We start from the raw sequence: 16,979 nt of genomic DNA, 5'->3' as shown, positions 1-16,979 counted from the left end.
AAATATCGTTATTTATATAATGTACTATTGAACTCTAATGGAATATATATTGTGCAATGGGAAAGGCTAATATTGAGGAATAATTGAAGTTAATGAAAATATGCGAAACAATATTATATTTATATAGTAAAAATTCAACTAAAGAGAAATTTTAAATAACTTAGTTTACAAAAATTTAATCGTTAACCATATGGCTTGCAAGAATCATGTGCAACGATTTTTCAATTGAATACTAATTATCATAGATGCTTCCTCGATACTCTCTAGACTTTGTCGAAATAATTGAGCGTGTTGCCAGGCAAGTTGATCTTGTCCACCAGACAAGGTTACAATTATATCTAATCTCACAGCTTCCCGCACTTTTTCTGTATAGAAACTGTTGCAATTAGAAATAGGTATGACAATCATTTTGTCATCACTAAAAATAGCTTCGATTTTCCAGGATACATTAGCTCCATGAAACACCTCTGATTTAGCTTTCAAACTGAACATTTCTAAGTACAATTCGGAATTTGTAATTTTAAAAGTCCATTTAATATATCCGCACTGTGCCTGTGGAGACCGTACTAAATAAACCATCTTCCAATCATACTCCACTTTACGAAAGACTCCACCATCCACAGCATTTATTCCTTCTTGCCATCCAGATATTTGTTCCAAAATTGTACCATCATTGTGTACAACATGATATATATCTTTAACGATATTATATTGCAGTTCAAACGTTTGTCCATATTTAGAAATATCCCAATTATAACCCTTTTCTATATTAGCCTAAAGAGCAAATGTATAAATTAATGAACAATAATGAAAAGATTGTTTTGATAAATTTTTAAGAAAATATGACTCCTATTTTTTTAAATATAATTTAATTATATATATATTTTCATAATTTTATTTGTAATATTCTTTTATTAATTCTCTTTTATTAAATTTTAGTATATATATATATATATATATATATATATATACACATATACTAAAATTTAATAAAAGAGTATATATATATATATATATATATATATATATGTATAAAAATAGGAAAATGAAAAGTATATATATATATATATATATATATATATATTTATACCTGTGCAATTTCGCCTCGTGCTAATCTCCATGCAAGGGAACCCGAAGTTCGTCCTTCGTAAGTTTCGTCGGAATTCTTATTTTGTAAATCTGGAATGTGCAGCATATCAGCAAGCTCAAACAGATTCCGCTTGACGACATGTTCTCTGCGCGCACGGCTATAATTGGGCGAATTTTGTCGTTGATCGTTCAACGATTGCAGAAATTGCCTTAAGCTCTGCTCAGTGCAAGTTTTTCGTCTTTCCATAACGGCTTCTTGATCCCGTGTGTAACGCCATGTAACATCCTGCACCTCATCCTTGGAAAAGGCTATTACATATGTTAACTTCTTTTTCCATCCCTTCTCATACATTAACGGCTTGTCTATCACATCCTCACATGGATCTACATGAGTCCATCTTTCGCTCGATACCGACCATATCTGGAAATAGGAAAATGAAAAAGTTTGAGCATCTTAGTTATAAGATAATTTTTGTGAAATCACTGGTATTTTTTTGTACCTCTGTCCAAACGTGATCTGTCTCATCGGATATAAATCGTGCATCGTAGCCCAGTGAACGACATAAAAGTGTGAACACATTGGCCCATTCTCCGCAGCGACCGCGTCTAAGAGACAATAGTGGCTCTGGATGCGAATAACGAGGGAATTCGACGATTACATTGCATTTTTCACATCTAAGATTGAATTAACATCGTGATAATATTGTTGATCGGTACAATATATAGTCTTTTACATGAAATACTTAAAGAAATCTTACTTGTGCAACTCTATCCTTGAGCAACGACGATCTGTAGATGGTACTATGCTTTTGTATACACATTCAGCAGAACATATCGAGCATTTTGGACTGTTAACCCATTTAAAAAAGTCATTCTTAAACCAGTGTAGAAGCTCAACAAGCAATAAATCTTTAGCAATCAATTCTGCCTCAAATTGAGTTGAAGAGGTAGTTTCTATTGCATTGCTAAGCTTATAAGCTCTGTAAATGCAAAAGAAATAGTAAACAATCATGAATTTTATTATAAGCAATATATATATATATATATATATATATATATATATATATGATTCAATTACCTTTGTAGCTCTCTCATCTTTGTCATGGCTGCAATTTCTAACTGTGCTATTGGTATAACACTTCTGGCTTTTCTTTGTAAATCTGGATCTTCGTAATGCAGAACATCATGATAATATCCAGAAATTCTTTTGAAGAATGTTTTCTGCGTTTCAGAATTTTCCTCGATGTCTTCAGTTGCAGGTTTGCTCTCTGACGCAGTGGACAACAGTTTCGACAAACTTTGGAGTCTTGAAAGAGACGCGTTGCGTGGCAAAAATATGCGTTCTCCATCCTGTTTATACACGTTTATTGATTAAAGAAAGGATTTTTTTAAAAAACATTTTCAAATATTTCGAAGCATTCGAATTTTATTTTAATTGTGGGAGAGATCGAAAATTAGAAAATAAATGAAACGAAAAGTAGGGGGGTCAGAGGGGATAATCGGAATTAAAAATCTCTAGTAGAGATTATTCTGAAAAAAGTCTTGGCAGTGTACCAAGCAATATTCGTGCCCCGTGCACAATTATTTATTAATTTAATCCGCGTACGTGCTCCTATAGCCTATGTAATACTCAATTTATATTTAATATAGAAGGAGCCTTTAAATTGTTAATGTTTAAAGTTTAAATGAAACGAACCTCGACGTAACCGACATCGAACAGGCATTCCATGGCACCGATGGCCGGCAGGAGTTTTTTGACGACCACTTCGTCATCCAGACGTATCTCGCGTGACTTGTCATTGTTCGGCGACCTCAGTACATTTTGACAGATGTTTAGCAACGCTTTTCGCACTTCTTCTCGCACGTCATTCTCGTTCTCCTCCAGCGACTTCACACAGCGTTCTAGACTTTCCATATTTGATTGTGGCTCGTACAAACATACATCTGATGCTGGTCCGCGATCATCTGTTCACTGTTATTATCGAATGTTTGCCAACCGGGCGTATCATCATTATTGCTGACTCCTCGCGCGTCTCAGGTGATGTTGCAGCTTGATGATTATGTCAAATGTCAATGCTCGCTTGACTCGCTTCATCGTGTGAACCTTCTACACCTTGCGCACTTAAAATAGGTTGGACAGATTCTTGCTGATTGGCTTTGGTCAAAAATGGCGAAATTAATAAGAAATATTGAAAATTTCAGCATTAATTTCTAATAACCACCATTCTTAGTCAAGTGTGTAAATTCTTATTCGAAGATTTTTAATTAAAGTGCCTTCATTTTCTCATCTATATCCCGTACCTTGTCAAGGCTCGTCTGAAGTCACGTGGGTGATCACACTGTCCGCCCACAGTCAAAGTCAAGCTGGTTCTTCTGTGTTGTTCGTTCATGTGTCAACGTCTTATATGGTCACCTGGGTTCGTGTTGTTTGTTTAATCGATGCACGCAAGTGTATGAGGAATTGCATGACATTCGAAGTTCGCCAGCTGTGGAATGCGAGAGTCCAATTGACACATAGTTTTTTTTACCAAAAAATAACATAATCGCAATCGAGTTACGTACAACGAAGAATAAGGTGTCGTGCTGATGTGTTAGTATCAGGAATATGGCTATATTTAGCGTATGACGAGACAGGCCGTTTCGGATCACGAATAGAGTGCCGTTGCTCTCGTACAGCTAGCGTATATCGTCTGTGTTTACGGCCGCTATATTGTGACAAACAGGACGAAAATGGAAGATATATTTCAGTGGTGTCGTGAGGGCAACGCTATGCAAGTCCGCGTCTGGCTGGATGACACCGAGCATGACATGAATCAAGGGTAACTACTCCAGAACTCCTTTTTTTGGAAAAGACTCACTCCTCGGATGTTGTGGTTTCTCAGATGCTATAATTGGGCTGGCTGAATATAATCACATATGATCCTGCAAAGAATATTTTCAATGAGAATATATGAAGCAAATAAATCATAAATTCATATTATATATATATATATATATATATATATATATATATATAATTTGATTACCAGAATAACTAAAAAAGGATGACTGTAGCATTTAATAATTCCTGTTTATTATAAAATACTTTACTTAAATATATTGCTCTATAGAGATGATCATGGATTCAGCCCGCTTCACTGGTGTTGTAAAGAAGGACATTTAAAATTGGCAGAGCTGCTCCTCAGTAGAGGTGCACGCATTAATGCTACCAACAGAGGCGACGATACACCTTTGCATCTTGCTTCGGCGCATGGACACAAGGAAATAGTACAATTGGTAAAAAAAAATTTAACCTGCTACTTGTAAAAGATTGTTAAAACTATTTTGTGTGAGTAATATATAATTTGATTTTTATAGTTACTTAGAAATCGTGCCGATGTAAATGTCACAAATGAGCATGGGAATACTGCCTTGCACTATGCTTGTTTTTGGGGAGATCAAGCAATCGCGGAAGAATTGGTTGCGGCTGGTGCTCTTGTGTCCATTGCCAACAAAGACGGTGATACTCCTCTTGATAAAGCCAGAGGTGTCGTGGCCAAGAGATTACATGGTATGTAAAAAGTTTATACGACACGAATTAATATCTCTCATATTTGTATGTGATTGATGCATTCCTTGTTTCTTTAGATTTGGCAGTGGAATATGGACAAGATTTGAAGAAAATTCAATTCAAGGATCAGAGCTGGTTAGGCTTGAAAACCAGGAGCCGTAAGTGTATTTCTGAAATCACAAATTAATTATTATACGAGGCATATATACGAGAGAGAGCTACAATATATATTTCTATTATTTTCTCCAGGGGACGCGACTCTTTCTCGGCACAAAGGGATCAGTATGGTAGATCTGTCTCTGCATACGCACCTCGCGAGTACACCGAGCGGCGAAACTTGGCGAGGACGATGGCAGAACAACGAAATCGTCGCCAAGATATTAAGCTTTCGCGAGTGTACCGCGCGCATCTGCAGAGATTTCAACGAGGAGTTTCCAAAGTTGAGAATCTTTTCGCATCCCAATGTTCTGCCGGTTCTCGGTTGTGTGAATCAGCCGCCGCAGTTAGCAACCGTTTCTCAGTATATGGCGCGAGGTAGCCTGCATCGACTTCTACACGGCGGAACAGGTGTCCTGGTGGATACAGCGCGTGCTCTTCGATTGGCTCTTGATATCGCCAGGGCTATGGCATTCCTTCATGGTTTGGATCGGCACAATAGATGCAGGTTTCATCTCAACAGTAAGCATATAATGGTGAGTCTTTAACAACTAATTAATTACAAGAATAATTGATTGTATATCTAAATATCTAAAGTCTACATATGTATAACGACATATCCCGCGTTACGTTTCAGATCGACGAGGATCTAACAGCTCGTGTGAACATGGCAGACGCAAAATTTTCTTTCCAAGAAGTCGGACGAATTTACGAGCCGGCATGGATGTCACCAGAAGCTTTAAGCAAGCGTCCCGCAGACATCAATCTTGAGGCAAGCGATATGTGGAGCTTTGCCGTTCTTTTATGGGAATTGGCAACCAGAGAAGTGCCATTTGCGGATCTATCGCCTATGGAATGTGGCATGAAGGTAGATTATAATTCTCATTCATATTACTAAATTATAATATATAATAAGTCTAATATATAACAAATTTTAATAAATAATATATAATAAATATATTATATTATATAATATATATATTATATAATATATATTATATAATATATAAAAAAAAATATATAATATATATTATATAATATATAAAAAAATATATGTAATATATATAATTATAATATATATTAAGATTCATCCCTCTTTCTGTAATTATTTATGATGAATATATACTTCTTCTCTCTTATAAATTACTATATATATATATACATATATGTAGCAATATCCAATTTAAATGTCAAATAACAAATTGATAATTTATTTTTTAGATTGCACTGGAAGATTTACGTGTAAGTATTCCACCAGGTATTTCTCCACATCTTGCAAAGCTCATTCGCATCTGTATGAATGAGGATCCAGGCAAACGACCGTCCTTTGATATGGTTGTACCGATTCTGGACAAGATGAAGCGCTGAAATGTATGTCTGATATATTGCTCGACAGTAATACAAAAGTAACACAAAGAGATATACACGTCTTCAGAAAAACAATTAATCAAAAGTGCCTAACGAATCTCTATATTTATGAAACTGCCTGTATTAATGATGATAGAATATTTTTATATCATTGTGTTCTATACAAATGGACGAATACTATCTTTAGAAATCCACAACTAGGCTCTAAATGAACTAATATTTTTTAGTTGTTTATTATATATTTAATACAAATACATGAATGGATGCATTTATATCCATAATTTAAACAAGATTTTAAATATATAGCTCGAATGCTGCCCACACTTGGCGTATTAAATCGCCAAGATTTTTAATAAAAAAGAAAAAATAGAATAATGCTATTCTACACACAGAGCATATTTTTTATAAAATTTTGGTGACTCATTTTTGGTCTGCCATCAGACGTATTGTGAATATTATTTGTATATTAATATCGTAATCGTATATAAAACGTGGAATAAAATTAAATATTTTATTAAAAAATAATCTTGCATGCAAACTTTTCCATGTATATAGAAACTTGTAGTATGTCAATGAATAATTTTATTAAGAAATGTAGACAAATATATTTATTGTTACACATAAAAAGGGTGTTTAATTCATTATCATTTCAAGTTATATATAAAAAAATCTCACCACATTTCTATGACAAAATTAAATAAAATTTAAAAGATTTGATATATCTGGAAATATTTTAATCCCTCCTTTGTCATTCCTCTTAATTATTTGTTTATTACTTATTTTCCCCTTTATTAATTATTGTCTATTATTCATATGTATTTATAAATCTGTGTAGAATATAGTATAGAAGTATAGTACAGTATAGTATAGAATTGCACATATTCATGCAAAAGTGTCAGGGTCAGGTGTCATGTAACTTAAAAATGGCTGCTGTACACAAACTTGCCCGGTTTATTCCAAGGACGAAGTATTTAAATAATAATAACTATTATGCACACGAGAAGCTACGATCGTTTTGCACGATGGTGCAACAGCCGCAAAAAACGCAGAGCTTGGTGAAAATTGGTTTAATCGGTGCGGTTACCGGCGTTGCTCTGGGTGCAGGTTATGCCTATAACAAGATCAACAAAACTCGGGAAAATATCGCTCTGGAAGGAACGCAGGCGGAAGTTACGCTGTTGAAATATAAACCGGCTGTCACGCCGTCCAGAAAAGTATTTCAACGATTATGTCGTGAGAAATTTTATCGCATTTGCAACATTTAATAAGCTGCATTTTTCTATTTTAGGTTATATCTCCAGTGGACTCTACAGGTTTAAATGTCACGTTGTTTCAGTATCAAACCTGTCCGTTTTGTTGTAAAGTAAGTGAAAAACATTTACAAAAACAGTTTGCATATCATGTGCAAGTAGATTGTTTTAATTCTATGTTTATCGAAGCACTTGACTCATTATAGAGATCAATCTATATCATTCTGTAGCGATTGAATAGAAAAATTGCATTATAACATCATATTTTATCATTATTGTACACCAGGCGACATTTATATATGAAATTAATTGTTATTTCAGGTTAGAGTTTTCTTAGATTACTATGGGATATCTTACGATGTTGTGGAAGTAGATCCGGTGCTCCGTAAAGAGATTGGATGGTCCTCTTACAAAAAAGTTCCAATCCTCTTGACTAAAGTAGAAGAAGGCTATCAACCTTTGAACGACAGTTCCATGATAATATCTCTCCTTGCATCCTATTTACACAATACATCTCATAAGGTTGAGGAATTGGCAAACTATTACCCGAGTATAGCGATGCACGATGAAGATGGAAAATTTAAATATGAAATTATAAATAAATACTTTCTCATGTTTAACAAAAATCTTCCAAAGGACAGAACAATGAATGATATAACGTATGTAAACTCTAATTAATATGTAAAACGATTAATCACGTTTTCATGTTTGCAATTCATCACTTTTCTTTTATTTTATAGCGAAGAACGTAAGTGGAGAAAATGGGCAGACGAGGTGTTCGTTCACACTCTTTCGCCAAATGTATATAGGACGATTGATGAATCTTATAAAACTTTCAACTGGTTTTCAGAAGTGAGTGAATCTATCATTACAGACGAAAAATATACATATACAACGTAAACGCGATAACGTACAAAATATAATATATTAATTATATAATATACATATAATTATATAATATTATATAATAATTATATATATAATATAATAAACTTTTTTATCCAGGTCGGCAAATGGGAGGAATACTTTCCGTTATGGGAGCGAATGTTAATAGTAAACGTAGGTGCGACGGCAATGTGGTTGATAGGGAAAAGACTTAAGAAGAGACATCGTTTAAAGGACGATGTTCGACAGTCGTTGTACGACGAGGCAAATCACTGGTTACACGCTATCCACGCGCAAGGCACCGCGTTTATGGGTGGAAGCAAACCCAATCTATCCGATCTTGCGGTGTACGGGATCTTGAAGAGTATCGAAGGCTGCGACGCTTTTCAAGATCTACTGACTCACACGAAAATCGGCGTTTGGTACAACGCTATGAAGGAACAAGTCGACACACATTCTGGTAGTGCGAATTTAAACTAAGTTTTTAGATAATAAATATACATACGTATATCAACCAATTGCGCCTCGTGTGTATAGAGTTATTTATTTACACAATAAATGATACTTAATAAATAAATTAATTTAATTAAGCTTATTATTTTCTCTATCAGAATTAATAATGTATTCATAGCTCCGCATAACGGTATCCTTAAACTGCACAAGGCAGCTGACGAAACATAAGCTTAAAACCTTTGTTTTGGGCTTCTTGTATTTCGTCACCATTTGTAACGACATAAAGTATGAATGGTTTTAAATCCGCTGTATAAAAATTCAGAAACATTTAGCGTTTTTTTTATAATATATAGTATATACGTGAATTGCTCAGTTACTTACATGTTTTAGTTATAAATCCGTTTCCGCAAAACCTGTCTGTGTTAGTGGGAACACCATTTTCACGTGGATCTGGTATAATCACAAAATCATTCGTGCAGCTCGCCCCGGATTCTGCTACCAAGTCTGTGCCTATTAAAATAAGCATAAAAATTAAACGCTATGGCAAAGTATATTTTTCAATCGCGTGTTACAAAGAATATATTAAAGATATACCGAATGATATGTACTAAATGAGAAATTCTGGAGGAAAGATTTCTCTGATCTGTTTACCTATTATATCTGAATCGAATGACCCCGTGTCTCCAGAAACAGAGAAGGAAAATGTGTTCATTTGAGACCACTCGATGCTGCAGTAACCCAGAGCCATTCTGACACAGACGCCGTAACGATGATTGACCATTTGTCGCGTTCCAATTTGAGGAGCTGCAATCATTTATTTTATTTATTTTTTAGACTGTTCATTCAGAGATTTACGCCACGACGTTCGTTTGATTGATGCGTACCTCGGGCATTTTCTGTCATACCATAATTAAAACTCATTACAGTGTCGGAGACAGTCTTGTAATATTGTAAACATCCATTAGGAGCTGAAACCGAGATGAGAAACAATTCTACGAGTTGCTCGATATGATATAATGCGTTGACAGAAGGCGTTTACGTACCTTTACACACAGAATCGCACGCTATTTGCTGAATTCTTATGTTCCAGCGTCGATCAAACGCGTAATCCGCGTTAGTGTCGACGGATATAGTAATCGGCGTCGCTCCATTAAAGTCGACGTATACTGGAAACGGAATCTAATTAATTTTCCGTTTTGTTCAATTTGAATTTTAGTTAATCAATGGATTCACCATGCTGATTAGTGTTTTCTCCGCATATTCTTGGTACCGTTGACGATCCACCAGATACCAGAAATACGTCCAAATCGCAATATCCAGTTGCGTTGGGTTGCGCCCAAGTGGCCTCCAAGAAATCCAATCGCAACTGTAAATATAAATTACTGCGATGTAATAAAGACACTTGAAAAGTCGATGCATAATATAAGCCTTACCTGACATATGTTAGAGTTACAACGTTGTACCGTAATCGTGCATCGTTCTCCTCCTTGATATGTGATTGGATACCTTGGACTTACAAAGTACGTACTGTTCATGTTAGTACTAGAGCCACAAGATTTTTGAACTGCGACATATAAGTTGCGTTATTTGTTAAGGAAGTATATCTAATTTTTTCTTTTTTTTTCTACTTACATACACAACAAGTGCCTAACCCGTTAGCACACGGTCCCGAGGGATTACCTCCGTAATTAATGCACTCCCGTCTTGTGAAACACGTGCCATTGAGTTGATCGGTATTCGATAAGCACTGGGTGTTGGCGAAACGCACGACACTGAATAGCGGGAAAACTGAGAAACAGATACTGTATCGTTTAAAATATCTCCACTCGTTACTCAATTAAATAACTTACATTTTCCCTGATGATTAGAATGGAGGTTGAATGATGGAATTTCCAAAGCTGCATTTTTAATAATTTCACTGTTTGTAACAGATACGAGAGTAAAGCAGCTGACTAATAGTACACTGATCATGTCTGAAGATGCAACTAGCTTCAAGAATTATATATTCTGGTTCTGAGGAGACACCAATAACGGCAACGATGTATACTCAGGCAATTAGCGAGTGGCCGAAACTTCGAGTTTACTGCACGTTCAACTGTACGAGATATATGTGAGATAATCCTGCTTTATATATTCGTGTAATACAATGACATATAACGCGTAAGAGAATAACATAATATAAATTTTTATAAATAAAAAACAATTTATATATGTATTGTTGTCTCACAATACAATGCTGTACAATTATAATAGATCTTAATAGATACAAAACGTTTTTAACAGTTTGATATAAGTATATGCAATCTACAATAAATTTCATGTTATTTCAACCTATAGTCACATTTGGTGTCCGACAGAACGGACAGTGTCCGTGTCGTAGTAATGCTAATTCATAGTCATCCGAATGAAACAACTGAAATATATAATAATTTGATAAAATTATATACTTTCATATAAGACTTTAATTTTCCTGATTAAATAGTGTTTTTTTTTTAAATAAACTTACCTTTAAACAACACTTGCACAAGCTAATCTGGAGATCAGGTAAAAGATTTCTGAAATATCTTGTCTTAAAGGGCTTAGGCCATTTAATAATTATTACAGTGGACGGATCCATACTCTTCAATATTCCTCTTCCCACCAATATTGTAGAATTATTCGATTTTTCCTGTAGAAAGCATGTCATTTTTTAAATAAAATAAATACTTTATGTAATCATATATATTTAGATACGTTCATTATCTTACCTCGTATCTTATTAAACGCGCGGTGAAAAGATCAGCCTCATTGGAAGTTACGGTAAATTGATCGGAAACTGTAAAATCGTCAGAAGAAGGTAATGGTTCTTCTATCAACTTCTCCGCTTCTTCATCCGTAATGTCATCCTCCAATTCAAATTCAACTAATGGCAGAATTTCTGTAAAAACGATATTAAATTTATATAATTTATATAATTTAAAATATAATTTATATAATTATTTAATCAGATTTATATATTGTCGCACAAAAATTCTAAGAAAAGACGTAAGAACCTCAATCTTTTAATTTTACAAGTTGCAATCTGATTATTACTTACCGAACATGATGAAAGAATATTGAAATTTCAGTCCACATTGTGTACAATTACTACCAGAGACATTACTCGTTGGTAATAACGGATTGAATGTAGAGCATTTATAACATAGAGGCAACAATTCTTCTGGATCACGATATGGATAAGATCTAGCAGCTAGAGTCGATGTTTCCACTTGTGCCAGGAAATTTGTAGGAATTTTCATCGCGCGTAACTGATCCAACAGTTGCATTACCAGCTTATTGGCACCTAATATTCGCGCTTGCTTTACGAGACTGTACATTATTTTCACTTTTGAGACACCATCTAGACGCATATTTTGTGTCTTCATGAGCAGATATCTCGAAATGTTAAATAACGCTTCTGGCATTAGAGATGTAAAAGGTTCTTCCTAAAATATATTAAATTTTTTATAAAAAGACAGTACTCTGAGAAAATATCGTGTATGTAATATTTAATATAATAATATATTATGTTGTAATATATTATTATAATATATTACAATGTAATGTATTAATATATTAATACAATAATATATTACATTATGCTGTATTATCGAATCGTACCAGATATTTATGTACTTCGTGATATGCATAATAAATATCCGCTTTGTCAGAGTACTTAAGGAACATTATTTTTATCTCTTCCGCACTCTTCGATAGATTCAAAGTCAATTGTGATAAGAGCCAATAAAAATAAGAAGCATCGCGAAATCTCTTTTCTGTTATAGCGTTATTAGCCAGCATTGTAAGTACGATTATGGATTCTTCAGGCTGTCCCGCCATTTGGAATGCTGATAACAGATAGTAAATATCAAGTATCTCGATATTGTACATGTGACAGTTCAGTACCTTCTTGAGCCTCGGAAAATCGTCCAGTCTCCGCCAACCATCGTGCATACGGTCCGTATACTCGTGACTTCAACTTTGGATTCCTTTCCGCGAGTTCGAAGGCTTCGGGCCAAGCCTGCGCGTCCACAAGCACATCGGCGACATCAGGATCATCCCCGAGTCTACTAAAAATCTCCGCCGCGCCATGCGAAGCACCCAGCTGTTTAAGTTTCTTGGCGATCATAGACAAATTCTCTCTGTCCGCCTTGTCCAATTGCCTGCCCACTTTGATTAGCATATCGATCCAACCGTATTCGGCAATAATACTGATGGCGCGATCGATGTCTCCTGCAGAAAGGAACATCTCGGCCGCGGCGCGCGGTTCGCCCAAACTTTTCGCCCATTCTGCCCGTCGTCGCAACAGTACTGTACGATCCTGAAAATTGAGTAAATTGTTAAATCAATATGATAGATCTATCGTGTCATTTACTTATTTCATTATTTTTATATCGTATACCAAGCTTGAGCTTGAAATATTAATTAAAAACGAACCTGTGTGTTACCGGAGGCTATAAATTCCTGAGCAATATCGAACATCCGCAAGTCCGAATACATATCCTGAGCGTACTGTTGCAAACCAGCTTTTTGATAGAGCTTCGCCGCATCGCGGAGTTTACCCATAGCAGCTGCGGCGGTAGCCATGCAGGCTTCTCGTCCCCATTCACCCGATTTTAATTTCTCCTCGACTTCGGACACGATCTCTATGTAGCGCAGCTTTTTCACTCGCGCGAATGCCGAGTATGCGATATTTAATTCCAGATTATCCAGACACGCCGTTCCTAAAGCAAGCCAGTCCGACTCGGCTACGCCTAAACACGCTATGTCATAAGCGTGATTATACAATCCGATGTCCAGATACTGATACATAAATAATGACAACGGCACCTGCAAATTAAAATTAAAGTATATATAATACAGATATATTTTTTATTATCTCGAATAATTCTATAGCACGACTTACTTCTAATGTTATGATGGAAGAACCGTTCAGACAATATAGCTTTGAACCGTTATGGCCTATGACAAAACCGGAGAACTTTTGCTTGTACTCGGAAAAGTTGGCGACTTTCATCGTAAGATAGTTGTTGCCCGCAAAGCACATAATATCTTCGAAAGCGATGTTGTATGCTACGCTGTTGACATTTTGGAATTCTTGCAATTTCTCGCCAGTACATAAATCGAATGTGGACAAAGTACCGGCCTCGCTGACTACCGCCATCTTTTCCTTCAAGGAACTGATGTCCAGACATCTCACGGCATCCTCAATTTTCGTAATGTGCGCGGGAAACGGATTGTCAAGATATATTTTTATTACATGTCCACTCTTCAAACCTGATAAAACAAATTTGTTCACTTTAACACTGTCACTCTTATATTATAACAAGTAAAATAATAAATTCTTCGAAACTTATACCTGCTATTAAACACTCTTGTCCAGCAGGACCACCCGCTACTTTGATGTAAGTGATAAGTCCATCGAGTATCCACTCTCGTTCTATTATCCCGGTGAACGAGAGACTTTGCAGGCGTTTTTCCAAGCATAAGATTAAATGATTCGATGTAACAACTAATAAATTGCAGTTCAATGTCTGATTAAGCTTGTCTCGTATTCTATAATGCATTCCCTCGCTGGTACCGGACGGTTCGTATATGATTACACGCTCGGGCAATTGTACAGCTAGTCTGTTTCGATACACTGCGATTCGGCATACCTGAAATTGATGTTACATATTTTAATAATGTAATAATGTATTATATAATAATAAAATATATACATATATAATTAATATATCTCATATCTCAATATTTTGAAAGTAGGTTGCCGACATCATACTCACCAGATCTTTACATTTAATTCGAACTTTTTGATTCGTAATTAGATGTTGTATTATCACATCAGTCATGTTTTCTCTGTACGCGTATCTGTCCCCGTAGAGACCGTGCACAATGTTCCAAGTTAGTTGTAAATACGTTATCGTTCCGTCTTGGGAACCAAGCACCTATTAAAAAAAAGCCATTAAATAGTAATTTATCAAGAAAAAAAATAATGCCATAAACAATGTAATGTAACTTACAACGTGCGAGCCAGTTGGATGAATGGCACAGCTCCATACCCATGACGAGAAAGTACCACCTACGTTAACTAACTGAATTCCATCATGCGTCATTAAAAGGCACTGCTTATTGCTACCACAAACAAGAAGATATTGTCCTTCTGGGAAGTGAGCGATTTTCAATGGTATAAAATTGAGTGATCTCTCTCTTTTGACAACTTCTCCTGCAATGTTGTAAAATGAGATGACTCCATTCCATTCAGCGATGCAAAGAATATCCATAGCATCATCCCTAAAAAGATTCATATAATTATATACAAAAATATTCTTATTTGTGCTTCCGTTATACATAATAACTGTATTTTAAATAGATTTGTATGTACTGTATAGGATTCCATGATAAACTCCAAATTGGTACTCCAGGTTGCCGTTCAATGCGTGTTTTTTCCTCGCCATTCTAAAAAATATGAGGTTAATTATTGTAGATTAATACAGAATACAAAAAGATATGCAAAAAATATGAAATTAATTATTTAAAATTATTCAGAAGAAATAAACATACTTTATTTCTTATGGATACATATCCAGTTGCAAGACCAAGAGCTAAATATTGTCCATCTCTTGTCCATGCACAGCAATTGACTCTTCCTCCGGACTTGTGTTTCTGTACAGCTTTCTGTTCCGCAGACCAAAAAGCAATGTCTGAGAGTGAACAGCTGAGGAGCTGATGCGAGACAGGATTAAAATGCATTGACTGTACAGCTTCATTATGTCTAAATAAAACAAGGAGAATATGTAATATATGTAATTAAAGATATTTCATATTCATATTATACAGCTATATTTATATGTATAAATAACTTACGAATATTTCAATATTCCTTCTAACTTGGAAGTCCAGATAATGACACTTTTGTCTGCACCTCCTGATGCAAATTTTTTACCATCTTTCGCATAACATACACAGTATACTGTATCCTTGTGACCTTTAAGATATTATAAAAAAATAAAATTATATTAGAAAAGGAAGAAAATGTTTTATCAACCATATAAATTTTTTGTAGATGTATATTTATACCTTTTAGTGGCTGAATCAAAGCACCATCATTGGTTTCATATACAAGTACTTGATTGCCAGATGCAACAACTAATTGCGTACCATCCGGATTAAAACAAAGGTCATATATACTGAAATAATTAATATTATTTTAATGTTAATAAAATAGTTATAGTGTATCAAAATAAATCTTCCTGCTCGATGTTAAAGGGTATAACAAGAAATAGAGTTTGTATTAACACAAACAGCTTTATTAAGTTTTTGCAAGGTAGTGAATAAAATATAAAATCAGAGATATATATTGCAATATATATTTGGAGAAATTAATTTATATAATTAAGGAAAAGAAAATTTATTCAAATTTTACCATTGGTCTGACTTTTCTTGCACCTTGTCGACCCATGTTGGATGTGCTCTCATCCTGTCACATTTATTAATAATTGTTTGATATTATTGAATTAAAGTGCAACAATGCTATCTTGTATTGTCTCGTATAACATACGAGGGGATCTGCTTAGCATTCATACCGTTACCACGGAAACGACATACATTAGTACAGGAAATTCCTTCCTAAGGGTGCATTTTCACTTGACACTGTGACGCTGGATTTCAGCGTCAAGCATCAATAAAAACAAATTGACGTTAGCGTCTGTTGACGCTGGCGTGAAAACAGCCTAGCGTCCAAGTTACAACTATGACAAGCGTCTCGTTCTTCGTTCTCTGAAAGCTGAACAAATCAAGCTTTTTCTTCTTGACGCTAGCGTCACAAATCAGATCACGTGATCAATTAGACGCTAGCAACAAATTGATAGTGAAATCGCACCCTTATATTAAAATTAAATCAAACAGTAACTGATTAACTTCACTTCGCTCACCGGTATATACAAAGTGCAACTAACGCATTTGATATACAACTGACAATGAGATTAAATTAAATTAACGCTTAAACTGACGCTACAAATATTTGATCGATATATCGGGATGGAGAAATCCTTATCTCTTTCGCTCTGATCAATCAAATGATTCAAATGATAGAAATGATTGAAAAATTCACGTGCCATAACAGTAGGAAGGAGGAATAAAAACACGGCCCACAGACGTAATAAAATACGAAGATGGAACATCAGCCACCGAGAGAGCGCGCGTATATCGAC

At 35.0% G+C, this 16,979-nt stretch overlaps 5 protein-coding genes across 8 annotated transcripts; 2 read left to right on the top strand and 3 right to left on the bottom strand.

The window, feature by feature from the left end:
- Positions 1 to 99: 99 nt before the first annotated feature.
- Pngl (N-glycanase Pngl) lies at positions 100 to 3,642 on the bottom strand. The gene is made up of 7 exons (XM_083042676.1): positions 3,391 to 3,642; positions 2,786 to 3,244; positions 2,168 to 2,439; positions 1,848 to 2,069; positions 1,590 to 1,764; positions 1,091 to 1,510; positions 100 to 774 (listed from the first exon to the last, which is right to left on the bottom strand). Exons 2-7 carry the CDS (start codon positions 3,002 to 3,004, stop codon positions 205 to 207), a joined length of 1,878 nt encoding a protein of 625 aa, XP_082898802.1. The 5' UTR covers positions 3,005 to 3,244; positions 3,391 to 3,642; the 3' UTR covers positions 100 to 204.
- Ilk (integrin linked kinase) lies at positions 3,638 to 6,757 on the top strand. Its single transcript, XM_083042684.1, has 7 exons — positions 3,638 to 3,908; positions 4,200 to 4,365; positions 4,447 to 4,639; positions 4,717 to 4,797; positions 4,889 to 5,331; positions 5,433 to 5,663; positions 6,017 to 6,757. Exons 1-7 carry the CDS (start codon positions 3,820 to 3,822, stop codon positions 6,161 to 6,163), a joined length of 1,350 nt encoding a protein of 449 aa, XP_082898810.1. The 5' UTR covers positions 3,638 to 3,819; the 3' UTR covers positions 6,164 to 6,757.
- Positions 6,758 to 7,049: 292 nt separating this feature from the next.
- Positions 7,050 to 8,778, top strand: Su(p) (prostaglandin E synthase Su(P)). Its single transcript, XM_083043180.1, has 5 exons — positions 7,050 to 7,377; positions 7,452 to 7,526; positions 7,735 to 8,072; positions 8,154 to 8,265; positions 8,419 to 8,778. The coding sequence occupies exons 1-5, from the start codon at positions 7,087 to 7,089 to the stop codon at positions 8,776 to 8,778; spliced, it is 1,176 nt and encodes a 391-aa protein (XP_082899306.1). The 5' UTR covers positions 7,050 to 7,086.
- A 31-nt stretch (positions 8,779 to 8,809) lies between these two features.
- LOC145939088 (uncharacterized) lies at positions 8,810 to 10,735 on the bottom strand. The gene is made up of 9 exons (XM_083043181.1): positions 10,602 to 10,735; positions 10,384 to 10,539; positions 10,185 to 10,315; positions 9,985 to 10,117; positions 9,795 to 9,917; positions 9,636 to 9,719; positions 9,403 to 9,555; positions 9,133 to 9,261; positions 8,810 to 9,057 (listed from the first exon to the last, which is right to left on the bottom strand). The coding sequence occupies exons 1-9, from the start codon at positions 10,720 to 10,722 to the stop codon at positions 8,948 to 8,950; spliced, it is 1,140 nt and encodes a 379-aa protein (XP_082899307.1). The 5' UTR covers positions 10,723 to 10,735; the 3' UTR covers positions 8,810 to 8,947.
- Oseg1 (intraflagellar transport protein Oseg1) lies at positions 10,720 to 16,972 on the bottom strand. 4 transcript variants are annotated; one of them, XM_083043166.1, is made up of 18 exons: positions 16,884 to 16,972; positions 16,193 to 16,246; positions 15,847 to 15,956; positions 15,634 to 15,754; positions 15,331 to 15,541; positions 15,152 to 15,225; positions 14,790 to 15,060; positions 14,553 to 14,714; positions 14,129 to 14,426; positions 13,676 to 14,046; positions 13,207 to 13,599; positions 12,676 to 13,090; positions 12,391 to 12,617; positions 11,828 to 12,215; positions 11,499 to 11,668; positions 11,258 to 11,419; positions 11,083 to 11,164; positions 10,720 to 10,846 (listed from the first exon to the last, which is right to left on the bottom strand). In XM_083043166.1, exons 2-18 carry the CDS (start codon positions 16,243 to 16,245, stop codon positions 10,743 to 10,745), a joined length of 3,612 nt encoding a protein of 1,203 aa, XP_082899292.1. In that variant the 5' UTR covers position 16,246; positions 16,884 to 16,972; the 3' UTR covers positions 10,720 to 10,742. The 4 variants fall into 4 exon arrangements, with proteins under 4 accessions (XP_082899292.1, XP_082899291.1, XP_082899290.1 ...); XM_083043165.1 differs by having other exon boundaries at positions 16,193 to 16,335; positions 16,701 to 16,961; XM_083043164.1 differs by having other exon boundaries at positions 16,193 to 16,961.
- Positions 16,973 to 16,979: the final 7 nt, after the last annotated feature.

Source organism: Prenolepis imparis, unplaced genomic scaffold (assembly GCF_030444845.1).
Source record: "Prenolepis imparis isolate NDT839.2.m4 unplaced genomic scaffold, iyPreImpa1.0 SCAF_7, whole genome shotgun sequence".
NCBI lineage: Eukaryota > Metazoa > Arthropoda > Insecta > Hymenoptera > Formicidae > Prenolepis > Prenolepis imparis.
This window is presented reverse-complemented; position numbering and strand designations above follow the sequence as displayed.

Excerpts from the sequence above, each read along its gene's own strand:
- Pngl (XM_083042676.1), bottom strand. The coding sequence starts at position 3,004 with ATGGAAAGTCTAGAACGCTGTGTGAAGTCGCTGGAGGAGAACGAGAAT. Across the intron at positions 2,440-2,785 it reads TCGATGTCGGTTACGTCGAG|GATGGAGAACGCATATTTTT; the intron begins GTTCGTTTCATT and ends GTGTATAAACAG. Across the intron at positions 1,765-1,847 it reads TCAAGGATAGAGTTGCACAA|ATGTGAAAAATGCAATGTAA; the intron begins GTAAGATTTCTT and ends ATTCAATCTTAG.
- Ilk (XM_083042684.1), top strand. The coding sequence starts at position 3,820 with ATGGAAGATATATTTCAGTGGTGTCGTGAGGGCAACGCTATGCAAGTC. Across the intron at positions 4,640-4,716 it reads CGTGGCCAAGAGATTACATG|ATTTGGCAGTGGAATATGGA; the intron begins GTATGTAAAAAG and ends TTGTTTCTTTAG. Across the intron at positions 4,798-4,888 it reads AGGCTTGAAAACCAGGAGCC|GGGACGCGACTCTTTCTCGG; the intron begins GTAAGTGTATTT and ends TATTTTCTCCAG.
- LOC145939088 (XM_083043181.1), bottom strand. The coding sequence starts at position 10,722 with ATGATCAGTGTACTATTAGTCAGCTGCTTTACTCTCGTATCTGTTACA. Across the intron at positions 9,918-9,984 it reads AGAAAACACTAATCAGCATG|TATACGTCGACTTTAATGGA; the intron begins GTGAATCCATTG and ends TTCCGTTTCCAG. Across the intron at positions 9,720-9,794 it reads GTGCGATTCTGTGTGTAAAG|CTCCTAATGGATGTTTACAA; the intron begins GTACGTAAACGC and ends TCTCGGTTTCAG.
- Oseg1 (XM_083043166.1), bottom strand. The coding sequence starts at position 16,245 with ATGAGAGCACATCCAACATGGGTCGACAAGGTGCAAGAAAAGTCAGAC. Across the intron at positions 15,755-15,846 it reads TTTGATTCAGCCACTAAAAG|GTCACAAGGATACAGTATAC; the intron begins GTATAAATATAC and ends AATATCTTAAAG. Across the intron at positions 11,165-11,257 it reads TGTGCAAGTGTTGTTTAAAG|TTGTTTCATTCGGATGACTA; the intron begins GTAAGTTTATTT and ends TATATATTTCAG.